Genomic DNA, 21,009 nt, shown 5'->3' on the forward strand with positions numbered 1-21,009 from the left:
TAGTGGCTGCTCACGTCACATGACAGGGAGGAAAGAGGAGCTCAGGGAATACAGATCTCTTACAAATGGTGGCAATGTCAAGTTTGGAAACAATTCTTTCGGCACCATAAAGGGATACGGAATGATGACTAATGGTGATTTCACTATAAGGAAGGTGGCTTATGTGGAAGGACTCCAACACAACCTCATCATTGTATCTCAGCTTGTTGGAGGTATAGGTCTCAAAGTCTCATTCGATGATGAAGGTTCTGAAATTATTGAGAAAAAGACAAAGAAAGTAATTCTCAAGTCGGAGCGAAAGGGTGAAATGTTTCCTCTAAACCTTAAACCCATCAAAGGAAACCTAGCTATATGCTTGTTATCAAAAGCTCAATCTGACAAAAGCTGGTTGTGGCACCGAAGACTCTCTCATCTCAACTTTAAAGATATCAACCGACTTGTCACTGGAGGTCATGTTAGGGGTCTTCCATTGCTCAAGTTCGATAGAGATCATTTGTGTGCTGCATGCGAAATGGGGAAGCAGAGTCGTCAAAGTCATCCATCTGTAATTAACACAAAATTTGTTGAACCACTCAAATTACTTCATATTGATTTGTGTGGTCCTTCATCTATCGAAAGCATCGGTGGTAGCAAGTATATTCTTGTTATTGTTGATGACTTTTCACGATTTACATGGGTGTTCTTTCTAAAGCTCAAATCTGAAGCGACTCATAAGCTGAAAATGTTTATCAAGCAAATTGAAGTACAGCTCAAGAAGGTCGTTCGCAACATCAGGAGCGACAATGGTCTGGAATTCAGAAACAGGGAATTTGAAGAATTTCTCGCAGAAAAGGGAATAAGTCACAACTTCTCAGCTCCTTACACACCTCAACAGAACGGAATAATCGAAAGACGGAACCGATCTTTGTGTGAAGCTGCCCGAACTATGCTAAGTTTCGCTTCCTTACCTCTTTATTTTTGGGCTGATGCTATTTCTGCTGCTTGTTTTACACAGAACAGGTCCTATCTCAACAAGCGATTCACGCTCACACCTTATGAGATACTAAACAACAGAAAGCCCAATGTGAAATTTTTCCATGTGTTCGGCTCACGGTGTTTCATCTTTAACTCTAAAGAACACCGCAACAAGTTCGATGTCAAAGCCGACGAGGGAATCTTTCTGGGCTACTCTCTTACATCCAAAGCATACAGAGTTCTAAACAAGCGTTCGAGAAAAATTGAAGAGACGTATTACGTGACCTTTGACGACAGCTATGTCAGAAAGCTTCAAGCCAAAGAAGACACCGCAGGGGAAATCTTTCCTCAAACTGGCCAAGTCACAGTCTCGATCGCTAATCTATACGAGAAATTTCTGGAGCTCTTTGAAGAACCAGAGAAAGCTTCTCTCTCAGAAGCAAGTGCAGCAGACAACAAAGTAGACCTCATGAAGCAAATTGTCGAAGAAGCTGCCAGGAGAATGAATGAAGGAGGATCGACTTCTGATGAACCTCCATTCAATGATGCTTCAGTCGAGGGAGAGCCAAGCTCACATGTCGAGGGGGAGCCAAACTCTACAACTGAAACCGAAAGTGCTTCTCCAACCGAAAGTGCTTCTCCAACCGAAGGTGCCTCAACGCCTGCAACTCCAGCATCACAAGAAACCTCTGAACCTCAAGTTTCTCAAAGCTCATCAATCGAGGGGGAGCATGATGATATGACGCTTGACTACGATAGCCAATCCGAGCCAGAAGAAATGATCAATGCTGAACTAGACCCAACCTTTGATCCAAATTATCCTCCTCTTACCAAATGGACCAGAGATCATCCTATCTCTCAAGTGGTTGGTGATGTCTCTGAAAAGGTTCTGACCCGATCACAACTGAAGGCAAAACAGACATCCTTATTTTCAAAGGTTGAGTTTTGTATGTTTAACTCATTCGTATCGAAAGTTGAACCGAAGACAGTTAACACTGCCCTCGATCACTTTGATTGGGTTCAAGCAATGCAAGACGAACTGAACGAATTTGAAAGGAACAAAGTTTGGCGCCTCATTCCAACTCCTCCAGATGCTTCGGTTGTTGGTCTCAAATGGGTCTTTAGGAACAAAATGGACAAAGAAGGGAATGTTATAAGGAACAAGGCTCGTCTGGTAGTAAAGGGATACTGTCAGGAGGAAGGGATTGATTATGAAGAGACTTTCGCTCCTGTAGCTAGGCTTGAATCTGTAAGAATATTTCTTGCTTATGCTGCCCACAAAAACTTTGAAGTTTTCCAAATGGACGTCAAGTGTGCATTTCTTAATGGAGAACTCGAAGAAACGGTGTATGTGGAGCAACCTCCTGGGTTCGTGAACGAAAAGTATCCAAACCATTGCTATATTCTGGATAAAGCTGTGTATGGCCTTAAACAAGCTCCGAGAGCCTGGTATGAAACGCTAACTAAATTCTTAAAGATGTCTAAATTCAAACAAGGTTCGGTTGACCCAACCTTCTTTCGCAAAAAGGAAGGTAACCACCTTATGATAGTTCAAATTTATGTCGATGACATCATCTTTGGCTCTACGAATTCCAGCCTAACAGCTGAATTCAGAAAGCTGATGGAGACTAAATTTGAAATGAGCTCAATGGGTCCTATTAACTTTTTCCTTGGTTTAAATATTAGACAGGGACCCGAAGGCATCTTTATCAATCAGGAAGCTTACACGAAGACTCTCCTAGCAAAGTTTGGTATGATGGGAGACTCCAAAGTCAAAGTCCCAATGGCATTCGGCACCAAGCTAACCCCATCTCTAGACAAACCGGTTGTTGATGTCACGCTCTATCGTCAAATGATAGGCTCACTAATGTATCTTACTGCTAGCAGGCCTGACATCATGTTTTCTGTATGTTATTGTGCTCGATTTCAGGCAAACCCACACGAACCTCACATGCTTGCAGTGAAGAACATCTTACGCTATCTCAAGCGAACCACCTCCTTAGGTCTATGGTATCCTTCCAACTCAGGCTTCCTTGTTCAAGCCTATTCAGATGCTGACCTTGGAGGATGTGGACTCGACAGAAAAAGCACCACTGGTGGCTGTCAATTCCTTGACGGGAAGTTGGTCAGCTGGCAATCCAAGAAACAAACGTGCGTGTCGTTGTCTACTGCCGAAGCGGAATACATAGCCGCTGCATCCTGCACCTCTCAAGTGATTTGGATCCAGAGTCAACTTCGAGACTATGGACTCAATATGAAGAAGATCCCTCTATATTGTGACTCTGAAAGTGCAATTAGGATCTGTCATAACCCAATGCAACACTCTAAAACCAAACACATAGCACTGAGGTATCACTTCATCAAAGATCACGTGGAAGATGGAAATGTCGAAGTTCACTTGGTAAGAACCACTGATCAACTGGCTGATGTCTTTACCAAAGCTCTTCCTGAAGCATCATTCAACAGAATATTGCAAGGGCTAGGTATGATGGAATCAGAGTCAGTACCTCACACTACCTCTCAACCTCTAACGTAAGAAGCGAAACCAACCGAACGTTCGGGTTCGGTTAAACCATCTGACTCGCTCATCACTTCAAAGGTAGTTTTTCTTAGTTGAATATTTCTTGTACAAATTTATTTTTTTTAGTGTTGAAAGTATTTTCCAATTGCATGTTTAAATTCCTTGGTTTCTCAAAATTTTCCAAAACCGAAACCTACCGAAGGTTCGGGTTCGGTTTTTCAAAATTTTGTGGAACCGAAACCAACCGAACGCTCGGGTTCGGTTTTTCAAAATTTTCTGGAACCGAAACCAACCGAACGCTCGGGTTCAGTTTTTCAAAATTTTTTGGAACCGAAACCAACCGAACGTTCGGGTTCGGTTTTTCATATTTTTTCAAAGTTTTTTTCAAGTCTTATTTTCTTTGCTTACTTTTTACCTTTCATTTTTTTTTAATTTTTCTTATTTTTTTTTATTTATTATTATCTACTTCAAAAACTCCAAAAATATTTTTCTCTTTTAATTTCACTTGTGCTCGTTCGTTTATGGGGTATAAATGTTGGATTAATTAAGTGTCCCTAGAAGCATGCTGTTGTATGTGTCCCAAGCCTCATAAGATTTTGAATAATAGCCTTCATGACCTGGTATAAACAAACCTTGTCTTCCCAATAAGGCTACCACCTTTATTCTAATCGTGAGCTACCTCACTCTTTTCTCACATGAGTTAAGAGTTTTTCTGCTTGGTCCTTATTTTCACAGCAGAGGTACTTTATCTTCTTACACCATCTCCATTACACTTCTCCATTACATTCGTTTCATCAACGTAACCCTTGAGACTCTCAGCAATTACCACTGAGGTTTATGGTTACACAACAACTGTGTTTATGATCTTAGTTTCGTGCCACTACGAGCTGAGTGAAACCCAAAATTCAACACCATATCTGAATTGACGGTGAACAATTAATTTGCTCAAGCTTTCACCAAAGAATTGACGGGTGTACCTTCATGAAATCTTAATTTTTTTTTGTGATTCCTATGAAATTGTTAAAAACCATAACATTTCTTCCCTTGGGATCCAGTTTTTAATTTTTTTTTGAGATTTTATCTTTTCCAAGCTATTTAAAGTTCAATCCTACCTACTTGTTCAACAGACTACACCGGTCTCACAAGTACTTTGATCACTTTCTTTCTTATTTCAAGATTAGAATTGATGCATCAAAGCGAAAGCCACCCTAAAGTAGCCTAATTAAAAGAAGCCTTTCAACATTTCTTAAAAAGTGATTGATCGTAATTCAACGGGAATCCACCTTAACACTTTAAGGTCTCTCTTAACCTTGAACGAAGAGATTCGTGCCCGGGATCATTAGTTTCGTGTCATTATTGACATCACAGTAAATCCTAAAAAGAGTTGCTTTATTTCTTTTCTTTTTACACTCTTTGCACGAGAATCTTTGATTTTCCAAAATTCCGTTACTAATTAATTTCAGGTTGATTTATTGCTTTGGTGGTTAATTATGAAGCTGTGGTCAAAAATAATCCACGTGGGTATTTAATTCAAAAGATGCCGTTTAAAAGATAAGACGAAAGGTTGCTGACTCGGTGGGAGTTAAAAGGATTGAATTTCAAACGATGGTAAAAATGGGGCGCGTGTGGATTTGAAACGCCCATACTTTTACTGACATCATGGACGCGTGTGCGAATTTCAAGGGATTTCTCTCTGACACTTAAAGGCGCGTGAGGATTTGAAACGGTTTTCTTCTGAAACGGCGCTTGTTGGGTGGCGTGATCCTAGGAATCTGACACTCTCTCTCCTACGTGATCATCGCATAGAAGATTTGAAACGATTTTCTCTCTCCATTCCCTCACTATAAAAGGCAGTCTACACTCTCATTTACCTTTTTACTGCTTCCGGATTTTCTAGAGAGCAAAAACTCCCAAAAGCTTCACTGTTCATCTTCTTCTTCTTCTACCTTCAACAATGGCGGAATCATCCTCAGTCCATGCTACCTCCCACATCCTTCCTATTCGTCCTCAACAATGCCTGGTGATCGATCTCAACCCTCTGGCGTACGACTCCTACATGTCGCCGATCATCGAGTGCCTGAAGTACTCCCAAATCGCTCCGGCTCTCTCCAGGATTGAATCTGTGCCCATGGCGACTCTCTCGCAGGTTTATGCGACTGCCTATTACGACAAAGCAGTCGAACGGGTGTTCTTCGAGGTTGCTGATCACAAGACCTCCATTTCTCGACAACGTTTCTGCACACTGCTAGGGTTGGCTGCTGACCCATCGAGAATTAATCCGGAGACGATTCCGGTTGGGCATCTGTATTGCATGTTTTACAATATGGGGTACACGGAGGTCCTCACCTCCGTCGCAAAGTTCAAGAAATCTTGCTTGCCGCCACAGTGGAACGGCATGTTCACAGTCCTCTTCAAGGGCTTGTCGGAACGAAGCTTAGGATCCGACGGTGCTAGTCGACTTTTCTTGTCGATCCTGTATGCAGTTTACAACGGGATCAACTTAGATTTTGGGCTGGTTCTCTGGCAACAGCTCATCCAGAGCCTTTCTTCTTCATCACGACATTCTGAGGTGTCGTATGCCCGGTTCTGGACTCTAATCACAAAGTGGGCAATGGACAAGTTTGATATTCCCACTGCTGCTGGTGCATCGATGTCTTCAATCGGTACGTTTCATACCAAGAATATCATTGTCTCTGATGCATCTAAATTCTCGTTCATTGGCTCTATTCCGGAGACAATGTATGGCGACGTTCCCTCTGACAGCAGGCTAATCCGGACGATCAAGGAGTTCAGGGCAACTGGACCAAGGGAACTCACATCGGAAATGCTAAAGTCCATCCACGATGCTGACAAACCGGTGAACAGGGGCAAAAAGGCGGACAAAGGGAAACAAGTGACCAAAGCTGCTAAAGGTCCTTCTCCCAAGAAGAGGAAACAAACGAAACCTGCTCAGTCCCCGCAGCCGAAGAGAAGGAAGACTCAACCGAAGCGAAAACTTCTTATTCCTTCTTCTTCGAGTGACTCAGAAGATGAGCATTCGGGTTTGGATGGCTCTCAAGGAGGAGAAACCCCTCAAAGAGGCAACACACCACCTCGCTCACCTACCCCAGAGATGGAACTTCATAATTCACCAGTTCCTTCACCTCCTCAAACCATCCCTACTTCCATTCCGACCATAACCCCCACTACCACTATTCCTCCAACCTCTTTCCCTATACCACCACCCATTTTCACAGATACCACCACAACCACCACAAAGGTTACAACCAACGTATCTGATACGGGGGTTCATACCACTACAACCGAAACACCACCCGTAACCGAACCACCTCAAACCGAAACCCATACAACCGAACCTACCCATACTCAACCACCACCCGAAACTACCCCACCCCACACTCAACCTGAACCTACCAAAACCACCACACCCCCAGCTTCACCACCCCCACCATCTCCAGATCATGCCTCTGATGGAGATAACCCGTTTCTTGGCGGAGACAACATGACCTTCGATTCGGTCTACTTTAGTCCGTTTCAGGTTCAGAGTGACGAAGAGGATGATGCTCCAGTGACAAAGAAGCATCTTAAGGAGCTCAACGAGAAGGTTGACTTACTTCTCGCTTCGTCTTCCAACCAACAGTCCTCTCTATCTGAAGCTGCACTTCAGAAGATTGTTGATGCCTTCTCCAGGGCTCAGCATGATTCGGTAGCCTCAGCAACTGCCGCCATAGACGCCTCCACAAAAGCTTGTGAGGCTGCGACCGAAAAAGTCGATAAACTATTCTCCGACGCCTCTTCCATGTTGAAGTCCCTACAGGAGAGCGTTGATGCCACAAAGACAACTTTGGAACCGATTGTTCAGCAATTGACAAAGTTCGTCTCAACGGAGTTGACCTCGTTTGCCAACCTTCGCCAATCAATAAGCGACGACAACTCGGCCCTTTGTGCCTCCATTGATGAGCGCCTCGCTAAGCTTCAGGAGGATCTCGCAGCTGAAAACTCATTGATGGACGTTCTGGCAAGCAAAACCACCGCCCTCAAGGTCAAGAGCACTCAGCTATCAAACTCTCAACAACAGCTGGAAACTCTTCGATCCGAACGGGAGGTTATCAAGACATGTGTTTCGGATGTACACGCTGCTCTATCCAACATCCTAGAAGCACACGATCCGATTCTAAACCATTCGGTGAGGCGAACCCTTGCTGAAAAACTTGCTCTTGCCATGGACCTTCTCAACAAAATTGAAGGTTTACCTAGTTTCGTGTCCACTCCGAAACAAGGGGGAGAAGAGAAGAAGTCCGGATCGAAAACACCTCCTTCCTCCAAAGCTACTCACACAACCGAACCACCTCCGACTGGTCAAGCTTTGGGTTCGGGTGTGAAGGATAAAGGGAAACACATAGCTGAGGAAGAAGATGAAGATGAAGATGATGAAACCATTGCTGACATGTTGAAACGTAAAAACAGTCGCAATGTGGATGATGATGTCAATCGTGTGGCGCGAGAGGCTGAAGAAGCCGAACGCAAGCAAAAGGAAGCCCACGATCTCCTCGAGAGCAGGAAGACTCTCTTCCCTGCCTGGACTCGGGAGCGCATGATTAAAGAGGCCATAGATACTCCCAACATCTTATGGCTCGAGCCGGTGATTTCGTTCGACTGCTATAATTCTGTCGATTCGCAGTTCGACATGCCGTTGACTCGAAAGGCGTTTATCTTCCACGCCTTCTCAAGTATTTTTGAAGTCCCTCATCCGAACCCTGAGGTGGATAGGGAGTTGATCGAATTCTATCTGAAGGCTGCTCGTCCTCAGTATTTAACTTGGAGCGCCCAGAAGATAGTGAATGTTCGGGTCTTAAAGCCTTACACCGAAGGAAGGTTCATAAACGTTCGGTTCAAGGTGATTCGAGGGTCTGCGAGAACTGAACACTTTATATCTTTGGCAGACTTACCGAATTTAAATCCTCATGATTGGATCGTCTTGCATAATATCCTTTTGACGAATGAAGCCGAATATGGTCCCATTATAGACCATCTCAAAAGGATGTTAGTCTGTTACATCATGGAGGTTGCCCTAATGGATCAGGAGGTTGCCACAGTCTTCAAGAAGAAACCGAAGATAGCTCCTGTGGGATCGGCCAGTGATCTCAATAAAATGAAGATGGGCAAGATCGACCCAAGACGTAATTCAGTTATGTTCACTAGAGCAGAAGGACAGAAACGTCTCTTCACTTTAGCTGACAAACATCTTTACACCACTGCTTGTTTGGAGCATGTGTTATCGATCATTCGAAGGTGTAAAGAGAATGCAGCGGATGATGTCAAGTACTTCAACGACATGATCCAGTGGTACATCAGGTTTAGACAGACAATACTTGCTCTAATCACGCGTCTGTTTAACACCGTGAAGAAGAAGGTACCTGCTTCAGCTGCTGGCCCAAGTAACAAGTGAAGATCTCGCTCCAATTGACGTAAAGGGGGAGATTGTTGGGTTGAAGATTCGTTTGAAGGATTGCGTCTTTGGGCTCGGCAATTTGTTTATTTAATTTGTATTCCGGTTTGGGCCTGTCCAACCGAGAGCCCATTATGTTTATTATATAAGTATATGCTTGCATGCATATTAGGTTAATGATTTTAATGATTAAGAAGATTACGATAGCATTACAGTTTCTTTTATCGTTCTTGTAATTCTCCAACCCTCTACAGTTGATGTTCTTTATCGAGCTCTTCTGAGGGTTATTTTATAATCATTCGACCTGTTTGATTCTTCGTTGAGTTATTCTTTATTTTACATTCGTTCTTACTGTTTAAGTATTTATTCACCTGTTTAAGATCTAATCGATCTACAAAGATTAAAGTTTGTTTTTAATCTCATCATAAATAAACTTAAATATGCTTATATAATAATAGCAGGTGAAAATGGACCCCTACATTTTATTTGTACCCCATAAAATTTTCCCAAATTGCCTTCAATATGACTTAGACTTAGGTCTTGTTGCAAAACTCTATCCTTATATATTTTCCATCGATCAACCTCTCTAGAAACCAACATAAGAACACTTTATAATCCACTTTATCGCCAAATATTATGGTACATCTCTGCCCTTCACAAGGGTGAGTGTGAAACTCTCAAGGGGATTACATTAGTGAATTTTGTACCCCAATTCAAATAGTTGATACAGGCTAGGATTTTGTGGATACAAGCTTACATAACTATAAGCCAGGATGTAAGTTTGAAAAATAACAGTTGTCCCAATAACTATGGTATATAGTTAATGTGAATATCTGAAAATACAAAACTCCCAAAGAGCAGTGAGCCATGTGGTACATTAATAGGGATGCATAAGTGTAAAAAAGGTTGGAATTAACTAATCATCATATAATATTTTCTTATAAGCGACTATTATTTATGTAATGTAATTAAAACTCACGTATACTGTATCAAAATTAGAACAAGACCAAGTTAGGTAAATGGGTTCATCATTCATGTCATGCCACTCCTAAACATTTATGATGAAAGCTATCCATATAAATGTCCACTTAACATCATTTGGCATTCACTTTATCAACAAGGAAATCTACAATATGATTTGATGTCAATCAACACAAATATACAATAAATTAAGCAACCTAACTGAATGTTCAATGTGTAAGGATCACACACATATATACAAATTACATCGCATTCGAACCATCCCAAATCAATTTCCTTATATACGGACATCTAAGACTCCATTTCCGGTATATACATGAGAAACTGGTGAACAAATAACAGTAAAACATCTCGGTTTTCATATAGAGTGTGAATTTAACCGTCTATATAACTGTCCAATTGTGTTGGTGTAGGCCAAAAACTTCCTCTGACATTCTTAAAAATACTTTTGTAAATCCATTATGATTTGGTCCTTATCTATTGATGGTCTAGTTTGTGGTGGTGGTGATGGTAGGTCGATACATATGAACCTTTGCCAGCATCCCATCGTGCATGTTTTTGTAGAGGCTCATAATTAGGTTCTGTGGAAGGTGATGGTGTGAGAAATGGTGTTATATGATCATGGAATATGTAAAGCATCACGTTCAATCCATTTGGAGCTAAAAGACTACCATGCCACACCACTCTCATTTACTATCACTTACATCTTATCTATAAGCTTTTATCCTCCTAACATAATTGCACATCAGTTGTTAACGTAATTACAAATAGGGGTGAAAATGAGAATATTATATAAATAATCACACCTGCTCAACATCAAGAAATGTTTCACATTCCTTCTTTTGTAACTTCCTAATCTTGGACCATCCAACAATTGGAGGAATCACATTCGCTAGTCGGATACTAAGAAAAATGTTGACCAAAAAACTCTCCATAATCCATATATGAAAGAATCATGTATCAGGATATTATCAAAAAAATGTTAAAAGGATAATCATGTGTTTTACTTTAAAAGCATATAAAAACCCGTTTAGAATGCACGTCAAATTCTGAGGGTTTTTTTTTTTTTTTTTTTTTTTTTACTTTTATAATAGGATGAATACACCTATAGAGCTTATCAAATACCGTCTCTAGCTCAGAGTACAACAGATCCCAAATTCTACTCCCCTATGGATATCGGTGACACCAAACGTGAAGGCATGAACAAAATCCAAGGCTGTAAAATGCACCAAACTTGAAGCCGGTGACAACGCATAATTCCCTCTACCCAAACGTCAACTCGTACTCCTCGATCTCAAAAACCATTTCATGTACCGGGCTTCGAGGGTTTGTCACAACTTTTTGAAAAATAAGTAATGTAAAAGCAAAGGATTCATTTATACCCTGATAGGAATATCTAAACACCTACTAAAACAAGTTGGTTGGAGTATAGCCTCACATGGTGGTCAGTTCCTAATTCTAGCAAGAATATCCGCAATAATGGTAGATTTGAAAGCAATTGTAAGAGAAGCATAAAAATGTTATCATGCTTCAAAAAAACAAAAATTTACTTTCATGATAAATGCAGACTGTAAATGGTGCTCCAGAACATAATGACCTAAACATTCCAGACTAGTTATTCATACTCCGGAGTTGATTGTCATATTCCAGGCATGTTCCAGAATACATCTGCGTATTTTATAATAGAATTTCCACATGTTATTACCAACGTAAATATTTTTCTTATACTTCGGGTCTTTAGTAATACTACAAAAAACCTAAGTACCTACTAATAATCAAGATAACATTCCGGACCTATTTTTTGTGTTTCAGATTCAAGTTTGTACACTAATAATTAGAATTAGAAAATTAAACAAATACAAGCATATGAGTCATGAACTTACCCATAAAACCTTCAACTCTTCGGAGTTAGTTCGCATTTCTTCTTTGTGAGTCTAAAATGTGATGGAGTTTCGGTATGCATTCCAGAATATGTTATGTAGTGTCATCATTCGAGAACCTGATTCAGAATGTGTATGTCCGAACCAAGATGAACCTTACTCTAGAATGGTCCATTCCGGACACATTGATTTTCAAAAAAAAAAAAATTCTTTATTTTTTAAAATATAAAATACAAAAGTGGTTAGATTACTCAATTTCCCACAATTAAAACCATTTTATTAAATAAATAAATAAATAATCGTTTTTTTATTTTTCCTCTTAATAAATAACGAACTAAATCTTAAATATAACTTGTTAATAGTCGGCAAGTAATAAATATTATACACTATAAATATTATTACTTATTTATTTATTTTACGATCTTATGTATGTGACCTTGTTGGTTGACATATAAACATCACAATTTATTTTTTTCTTTGTGATATGAACATTAAATATAACAAAATGGTTAAACACTTTTTTTTTGTTGGTTTGGTAATGAAGGGGCTATAAGTGTCTGCTTGAGAAAATGTGATTGTCCACTAACTTACAAACTTGAAAAACTTTATTCTTATGATCTCTCGTACATCTGATCCGCCATTTATAATTTTTAGCATAATAAACCGCTTCCTTTTTTTTGGTATATTTTGTGCTTCTAATCTAAAATCCCTCTTCATCATGTTTTTTCTATATGTTAACTACTATAAACTTTTGGGTATGTGTTCTGGGTTTGTAGATTGATGCAATATATATTTAAATAATGACAAAACAATAAAATTGGTCATTGTAGTTTTCTAAAAACTGTGGATAGGGTCTAAAAAGTTTCCAACTTGCATTGAAGGTTTAAAATCAAGATTTTTTCGTGGTTTTGGTCCAAAAATTAAGATTTTTTTTTTTGGTTTTGGTCGATGGAACACTTGAATTGATTGTTTTTCCCTTTAATTTTTTTTCTTTAATTTTTTAATTTGTAAATAATAATTAAAAAATATCTTGGCCCACCTATCGCTCCACATGTACTCTCTCTCTCTCTCTCTCTCCCTCTCTCTCTCTCCTCGTAGTGTTGATGACCAAGAAGATCATGACTCAGTGTCTTCCTCCCCCTTCGTACACTCCTCCCACAACCCAATGACACCACTACGAACCTCTAAAACCGTGGTCATTGGTATTATCGTCGGCCCACGTTGCACCCACGGTTCGCAGTTCATCCCCAATAAGCCCTGAACTGCCATAACTCCCCAAATCTGAACTTGGATCATGCCCTCTTCGCTATGTCCGTTTGGGCGTTATCTTGTAATGGTTAGAAAGTAGGGTTTGTCGTCCGGAAAAAATCCATCAAACTATTCATCTCATGCTCATATCGATTCAATCCAAGACTGTGGGTATTGGCTTTATTTCATACTTTCGATTTGAATCTAGCGACAATTCTGAACCCAAATGAACTTGTTCATCTCATGTTCAAATCGATTCAATCTATGAATGTATTATGGATGGACCACATTCTGAATTATTTCATCTGGTTAATCCAAATGGGTGTCTTAGTCAAGAAGAATATAGGAGAGACATGGAAGCTTGTCCCTTTAATCGTAGGTTAGAGATCCATTTGAACCCAGATGAATCGATTTGAATCGATTCAACACGAGTCTAGTAAATTCTAGGCTTGACAACCATGGATAATGCAAATATAAGACTTGTAAATTTAAGATTCAAACTTGCAAATTGATTATAGAGTGTTAGTGTGTATATGTGTATGTGTTTTATTCATGCCTAAAATTTAGAGAGAGATAGAGAGATGCATGAGTCTGGTGTTCATCATTTGTAGGTGTCAATTTATTGATTCATCCTCAGATGAAGACATGGTTCATCAGTGTATATGAGTGTTGAATCAGGAAGATGTTGATATAGAAATTAAGAGAGAGGAGAGAGGGACACAAGAATGATCATAAAAGATGATTCAGGTTGAAGTAAGATTTTGCAGATGAAAGGGAGAGGGGACGATTACAGGGGCGATGTTGGAGTTCCGGTGCTCATTAGAGTTCTGGTGTGCGCCAGAGATCCTAGATTCTAACAAAAAAACACAACACATTTTATTTTCTAAAATTGTTCTTGAGTTGTAGGTTGTGTATTTGAGAGAGAAATAGAGGGATAAAGAGAAAGTCAAATGGGAAGAACCATGGGGCTAGGGGGTTTTCTTTTTTTTTTTTTATATATAATTAAAAATTATCAAAGTAAAAATAAGAAAAGAAAAAAAAGAAACTAAAAGGGCAAAATATACATTTGAACTTTTTTAGGACCAAAATGATGGAAGATTCTTGATTTCGGATCTTCCATGCAAGTCGAAAACTTTTTGGACCCTATCCATAGTTGTTGTGAACCACATGGACCAATTTTGCACTTTTATCTTAAATAGTTCTCCGAAATAATAATGACAAATTTGTAAATATGGTCCCTATGATTTGTCAAAACTTGGTAATTTGGTCCAAAAAATTATGGAGTTTCACCAGTGGTCTAAAATAAGAATTTTATTGCAGGTTTGGTCCAAAACTGTTTGAAAATATTTCAAATGACGGATTTGCCATTTTTTTTATTTGTACCAATTAAAGAAAATCTAAAATAAAATACTACCTAACCCCACCCACCCACCCACCCTATCTTTATTTCTCTCTGTGTGTATGTGTAAACTACCAACAATCATGAACACGCCAAACAAAAAGAAAGGAGAAAGAGTTCTTCATTAACAAATGTCTCAAGAACATCAAATTAGATATAGGAAACCTAGAAATTAAAATTTCATCTCTACTCTCAATAGTTACCCCACCACCAATGATTCCCACGTCTCTAAGACCACTACCAAGAAGAAATACTTCACATCTAAAAGATTTAGGGAATTGGGATGCATTGCTCTGCCGCAAGTGTTGGTGCCAACAATGACAAGGTTCGGCTTTGAATTGGAACCCTAAGGTTGATTAGTGGAGCATTTAGGGGGTTGTTGGGTGAGATGAGCAACGATTTTTTGTTATCCCTCCCTTTTCCCCTAAATGCAGTAATCAATGGGTTTTTTAAGTTGAATAAAGCAGATTCAACCAACAAAATGATATATCAGATGAGAAATCAAGGGTTTTTGCCGAGGGGGGGGGGGGGTGTCGTGTTGTGAAATCACTTGAAGCCACTTAACGAAAGTTTTTCAAAAGCTTGTCATCCTACAAACAACTGTTGAACGAAAGATGCACTTCTAGGAGCCTATCGAAGGGTGTAATGTTAATTAATTCCAAAAACACAAGACCATGTTTAATTTGTAAGAAAGCAAGATTACACCACTTGAAATTGTATTACATGCTATACATGATGATGAATGTATAGACCTTCAAGAACATATGAATAATTTACATACCAAATTGATACAAAAAATGAACAACTTGAAGAATTGAAACACTAGGAAAACTCTTTTTTTCCATATATAGCGAAAAAAATGAGGAATTGCAACAAAAGGAAAACTCTATTTGTTCAGCTATAGATGAAACATTTGGGAACTCTTTTTGTGTTGTTGTAACAACTTTGATAGAGACGAATAAGTATCATCAGAGTAGGAGGGATGTAGTGTTGTAACAACTTTGTTTTGTAAAGAACTTGTGCATTTATTTTTGTTAATTTTGTAAACAAATTATTGAATTGAAGAAGTGAAGATCCAATTTTTTAGATGGGGTTTTTCTAGTGTAGACGTAACCAGTGGGAGGGGAGAGAGAGAGAGAGAGAGAGAGAGAGAGAGAGGTGGTATTTTATTTTAGTTTTTTCTTAACTATTATAAATAAAAGAAAATGAAAAAAAAATACAAAATTATATGGGCAAATCCGTCAATTGAAATATTTTTACAAACAGTTTTGGACTAAACCTACAATAAAATTCTTATTTTTGACTGCTAGTGCGACTCCAAAACTTTTTGAACTAAATGTCCCAATTTTTGACAAACCATAAGGACCAAATTTGTAATTTTATCAAATAATAATGGAAGTGATGAGCAAAGTTTATGTTTATGCAAAATGAGAATAATAAAACCCCAAAATATCCTTATCAAAATCTCTATCCGAATTATCCTTATCGATGTTCGAAATATCTTCATAGTTTTCCATCAATTCCATTTGTGAACTTATATTTGAATCATCGATCAACATCAACTTTTGACAATCATTTATTGATTTATCAACATCATATATATATATATATATATATATATATATATATATATATATATATATATATATATATATATATAGGCTCATCGTAAGATAATCATCTCCCTGTGTTTCTCGTTTTTTAAAACCAGACTAATTTTCCCAAGGAAAGACTAATTTTCAAGTCAAAGTAGGAGATTGATATGTGAGTACTCGCTGAATTCCCCTTTCGACAACAAGATTGACAACAGACAAGAGCACTATATCTAGAGGCATACTAGTGTCGAAAATAATTTGAATAATTGTCGTCAATTATCTTCATGACAACATTCGTTATGGAACATTAGAAAGACAAACATATTTGATTTGTTTTTAACCTTAATTTGGAAGTCACAAAGTTAATCAACCTACAAAAGTTGATATCATAATTCAAATCCACTTTATAGCATGTATAATTAATCTGTTGTTATATATATATATATATATATATATATATATATATATATATATATATATATACACACACACACGTTGATTTGCTCCCACATACTCCCTAGTATAAAAGGACACTCTAAAAACTAGTCAGAAGAACTTATTTTAAAAAAGAAGTATGTATTGAAATAATAAGTGGGATGTTTGGTCCAAAATGTTTTGAAGTTGTACCACTGGTCCAAAAGGTTTCATTTGTTGTGAATTTGGTTCAAAATTATTTGAAAACATTTAAAATGACGAATTTGCACTTTGAATTTAGTTTTTTTTCTTTACAACAATTAAAAAAAGAAAACACATCTCTCTTACTGTGTGTGTGTGTGTTCGATAAACACCCAAGAACATATTCATAGATTCAAGAACATCTTTTGCTGCCACAACTATTCGACCGCCTTCCACCACCACCACCACCACCGTTTTCCACTTCTATCTCCATCCAAACTTCATCTGCCACTTCATCTCAGCCAAAAAAATTATCCCATAAACAAAACATACACAAAATTTGGGTTTGTTCTCTTAAGTTGATGAATACACACACATGAAATTATATCTCATGGACACACACACACACACACAAAATCATTTATGATGAACACATACACAAAATCAGATCAGACGTACACACACATACACATGCAATTAGATGAACACACACACACACAAAAAAAAAATCAGATCAGATGTACACACACGAAATCTTATGAAAACACACACACGAAATCAGATGAAGACATACATACACACACGATGAACAGACACACACACACACACACACACGAAATCAGATGAACATACACACACACACACCCTAAGTAAACCAGAACGGACAAGAAGCAGATCTACGTCGCCACTTTCTCAGATCTATGTCGTCGGCCCCCTTTCTCAGATCTATGTCGTTGCCCTTTTCGACGACTCATTCTTAATCGACTCCGGTAGCAAAAATCACAGGTCCCTTCACTCTCGTTTATCCTGAATAGATCAAGCTCTAATCGATCACAATCCTTCTTTCTTCTCTAGTCTATCGCAATCCCTCCCAGGTCCTGACTCGCTCTTAATCAACTCAGGCAACAAAAATCACACCAGATTCGCCCCTTCGTCTTTTCTAATCGATCATAATCTTTCCTCTTCTCTCGAATTCGAAATCATGTAAGTGTTGCTGGGTTTTTCAAAGGTGAACGGTTTTTGGGTTAAATCAAAGCATATGATGATGAGGGCAGTTCATCATATCTAAAAAAACAAGTAGTTCTTGTTCTTGAAATCAGGAAAAAATAAGTGTTTTTGAGATCTGGAAAATCGACTAGATCCAAGACTAAATCCACAATGAAGAATTTAGATTTGTGGTTCTTGGTTTCATGCTTTTTACTTAAGAACACATCTTTTTTTTTTTTTGAACTAACAGACCCATAAATCTGTATATATATAGAGAGAGAGAGAGGGAGGGTGATATTTTCTTTTTCAAGTGTTGTAAAGAAAATAAAAAAAAAACTAAATTAAAATGGCAAATTCATCATTTTAAATATTTTTAAATAACTTTGGACCAAATTCACAAAAATAAAACCTTTTGGACCACTAATGAAACTCCAAAATATTTTAGACCAAACATCCAATTTCTAACATACCCTATGGACAAAACTTGCAATTTTGAATTTACTAAGTTCAAAATGTTGTCATATCTCCAATATAAGGATGTCAAAAAGGGAAGTCCAAAATGTTAGATTTTAGATTGTTTTATGCCACGTCTAAGTGGTAATCTACAATCCGAAGTTAAATTGGTTTATTTTGAAATATAATGTTTTGGGCGTTGTGGTTATTCCGTTAATGAGAGAACATTGTGTCATCTTCTTATATTCCATATAATCATATGGTCGTTTTTTAGATTATCCGTAATATTTATAAACAAATAATGTTCATTGCCATTACACTTTATACTACTCATTAATGACGAAAACAAATATCATTAAGCTTTGTTAAATAAACAGATATCAGCATCGGTTAATTTTAACGATTTGGACTCGTATATTCTACTGTTAAACAATAAATCACTGGGTTCATCTGAATTCGTTTTACGAATAAAGTCACTGGGTTGTATTTGTATATCTCATTGCAAACATTATTACCATGTTATTCGAATCTATGATCTCTGATTTGTAGTCAAAGAAGCAACACATGCTATATGAACACGGATCCAATCGAGTTTCTTCAAATCAGAAATAAGCTCAAAAGGAAGAGAAAGAAGAAGTAATAATAATTAGGAATTCTAATCAACTCCTAAATTCAACACCACTACATACAAACGGAGGTGCCGGCTCGTAGTAAAACGGATCCGCAGGATGCTGCCACTTCTTATACACCACCGGTTTCTTTTCCGGCTCCACCACTGTATGAGCAGCTCTTCGCGACTCCTCTTTTGAACTACTACTCATACGATTAGTTTTCTCAACAGGCGATAGCAGAGGAATCGCAACGTTCCAGTTGGAGACTGGACTGATCTGAATGGACGCTGGAGCTCTTCGCTGTAACCTACTTGGCTTCCGGTTATTGGTGGATGATTTGTCGGCCATAGTTGAAGCTAAGAGTAGTGAATAAGGGCTGAGGGAAGGGAATGAGGCTTTTGAGACAGAGACGATGGGTTTGTGTGGGGCTGTGACTGCGAGTGTGGGTGATATATAGAATAGCTGAGTCAGGAGGCATGTGGTTTCCACGTTGACAAAAGCTCAAAAAAGGGAAGCCATCTTTATGGTGCGGCTTAGCTGAACTTTAAACGTTTTTTATTCATTATAAAGGTATACATGATTACACGTCCTAATAATTTATAGAGTAGTATTTCAACTTACTATCGACAATATTTTTGTGAAGAAGTAGATATGTTTTTTGTACTAATAGGCATATACATAAATCAATGGTAAATTTCGGTAAGAAATTGAATGATCTAAATATTTAATAATAGATAAAATTTCAGGATTGGTCTTAATAGTGGGAAAATGACTTACTAGGTTAATTATCTTTGGTGTTTTGTTTCTAATTAGACAATTTTTTTTCATATACATTTGACCATTTAACTTGTTATATGTGTTCTGTTATTATCATTTTTACCGACTATAAGAGATGACAATGGTAATATGTGAACATATTTAACAATTTAAATGGTTAAATGTATGTATACCACTGGATATTATCTTGGTGTCCAAGGTATGAGCTGAACAAAGAAGAAAATAACAAGAACGAGAAATTACTTGGTGAACTTTATTGCTGGAAAAAGTTAACTTTAACATCCTAAACATTAACCTTATTTATACTAATAAAACTAGAGTCCTACTCTAACACAAAAACTGCATAAAAAGAATGTTTCCTAAAATACCCCTAGAACTAAATTGTCCCAGATTTCCTATTGTGATAAATCGATTAATCCAACAATCACACCCTTAATGGGTTTGTCCACACCTATCACCTACAACTGTGTTTCTTCGCCATTAACCACCGACGAACACCACCACATTCACAACCTTTGTTCACCGTCGACCTACCGGATGCTTCGCCTGCAAAACCCGTCGACAACAGTTGCTTTAAGCAACACCATGTTCATCATTTGAATACCGAGAGCCACCTGCTATCATCATCACCGAACCATACACAATCTTGTTGTACCTTGTTCCAGTAACATGTTTTACCAAGGCAACAACCACCGCGATTCTCGACCTTTCCCAGACACCCGACCTTCACCTCAGTCACGTACAAAGTCCTCCAAACCTTTTTATTTTTCACAACACACATAACATGTAACATGACATCCCGTTGGATACGTTCATTACAATCTAGACTTTCCCAAATTCACGACCTCTCCCCGGCCACATCTAAAGCCATCCGATTTGAATTTCTACCGCCATAATGTTCACAACGTGTTGTTTGTCTATTCCCTTCTTGTCTTGACTACCATCCCTTTGTTGATCAATCATATTCCGAGAGATTCTTCCACCGAACTCCCTCGGTTCAACTGTCACACATATGTCGTGTGCATCCATAATCGCCTTGACATTGATTTCCCACACTGGATAAACCGTTGGAGTCAAAATCGGAATTTGAAATTTCATCGAACCTCCTTTAACCAACAACATATTATTCTCCTTTTGACAACCCCGACCTAATCAAACTTGTTCCGAGAGCACTTTTCCACCGAACAACAAAACAAGGTCACGACCACCTTTACCATCTTCCGTCACCCGCAAAACGAACTGAATCAAATGCACCCACTTTGACATCTTCCGTTTCGTTTATTCTGCGACTCCGGTTACTCTCTTTTTACCTTAGAACAAGCCCGATCAAGAAAAATCGGGGCTGTTGTTGAGATGCTTCAACTCGTGCTAAAAAACAATCAACACCCCTTTAAATTGAACTTGGTTCCCGTTGTGTTTTCCCCGCGACGAAAGACTACAATTTTCTTGAAAACGACTCTCAAATCGGCCGCCCTACGTCTTCACGAGCCCTAGGCTCTGATACCGTATATAGGTATACCACCTGATATTACCTTGGTG

The 21,009-nt window shown here is 38.3% G+C and overlaps 1 protein-coding gene across 1 annotated transcript; it reads right to left on the reverse strand.

The window, feature by feature from the left end:
- Nucleotides 1–16,717: 16,717 nt before the first annotated feature.
- Nucleotides 16,718–19,135, reverse strand: LOC111897207 (uncharacterized protein At4g14450, chloroplastic). The gene has a single exon (XM_023893160.3). The coding sequence runs from the start codon at nt 19,039–19,041 to the stop codon at nt 18,742–18,744; it is 300 nt and encodes a 99-aa protein (XP_023748928.1). The 5' UTR covers nt 19,042–19,135; the 3' UTR covers nt 16,718–18,741.
- Nucleotides 19,136–21,009: the final 1,874 nt, after the last annotated feature.

The sequence above is a fragment of the Lactuca sativa genome, chromosome 5, assembly GCF_002870075.4.
Source record: "Lactuca sativa cultivar Salinas chromosome 5, Lsat_Salinas_v11, whole genome shotgun sequence".
In the NCBI taxonomy this organism is placed as follows: Eukaryota; Viridiplantae; Streptophyta; class Magnoliopsida; order Asterales; family Asteraceae; genus Lactuca; species Lactuca sativa.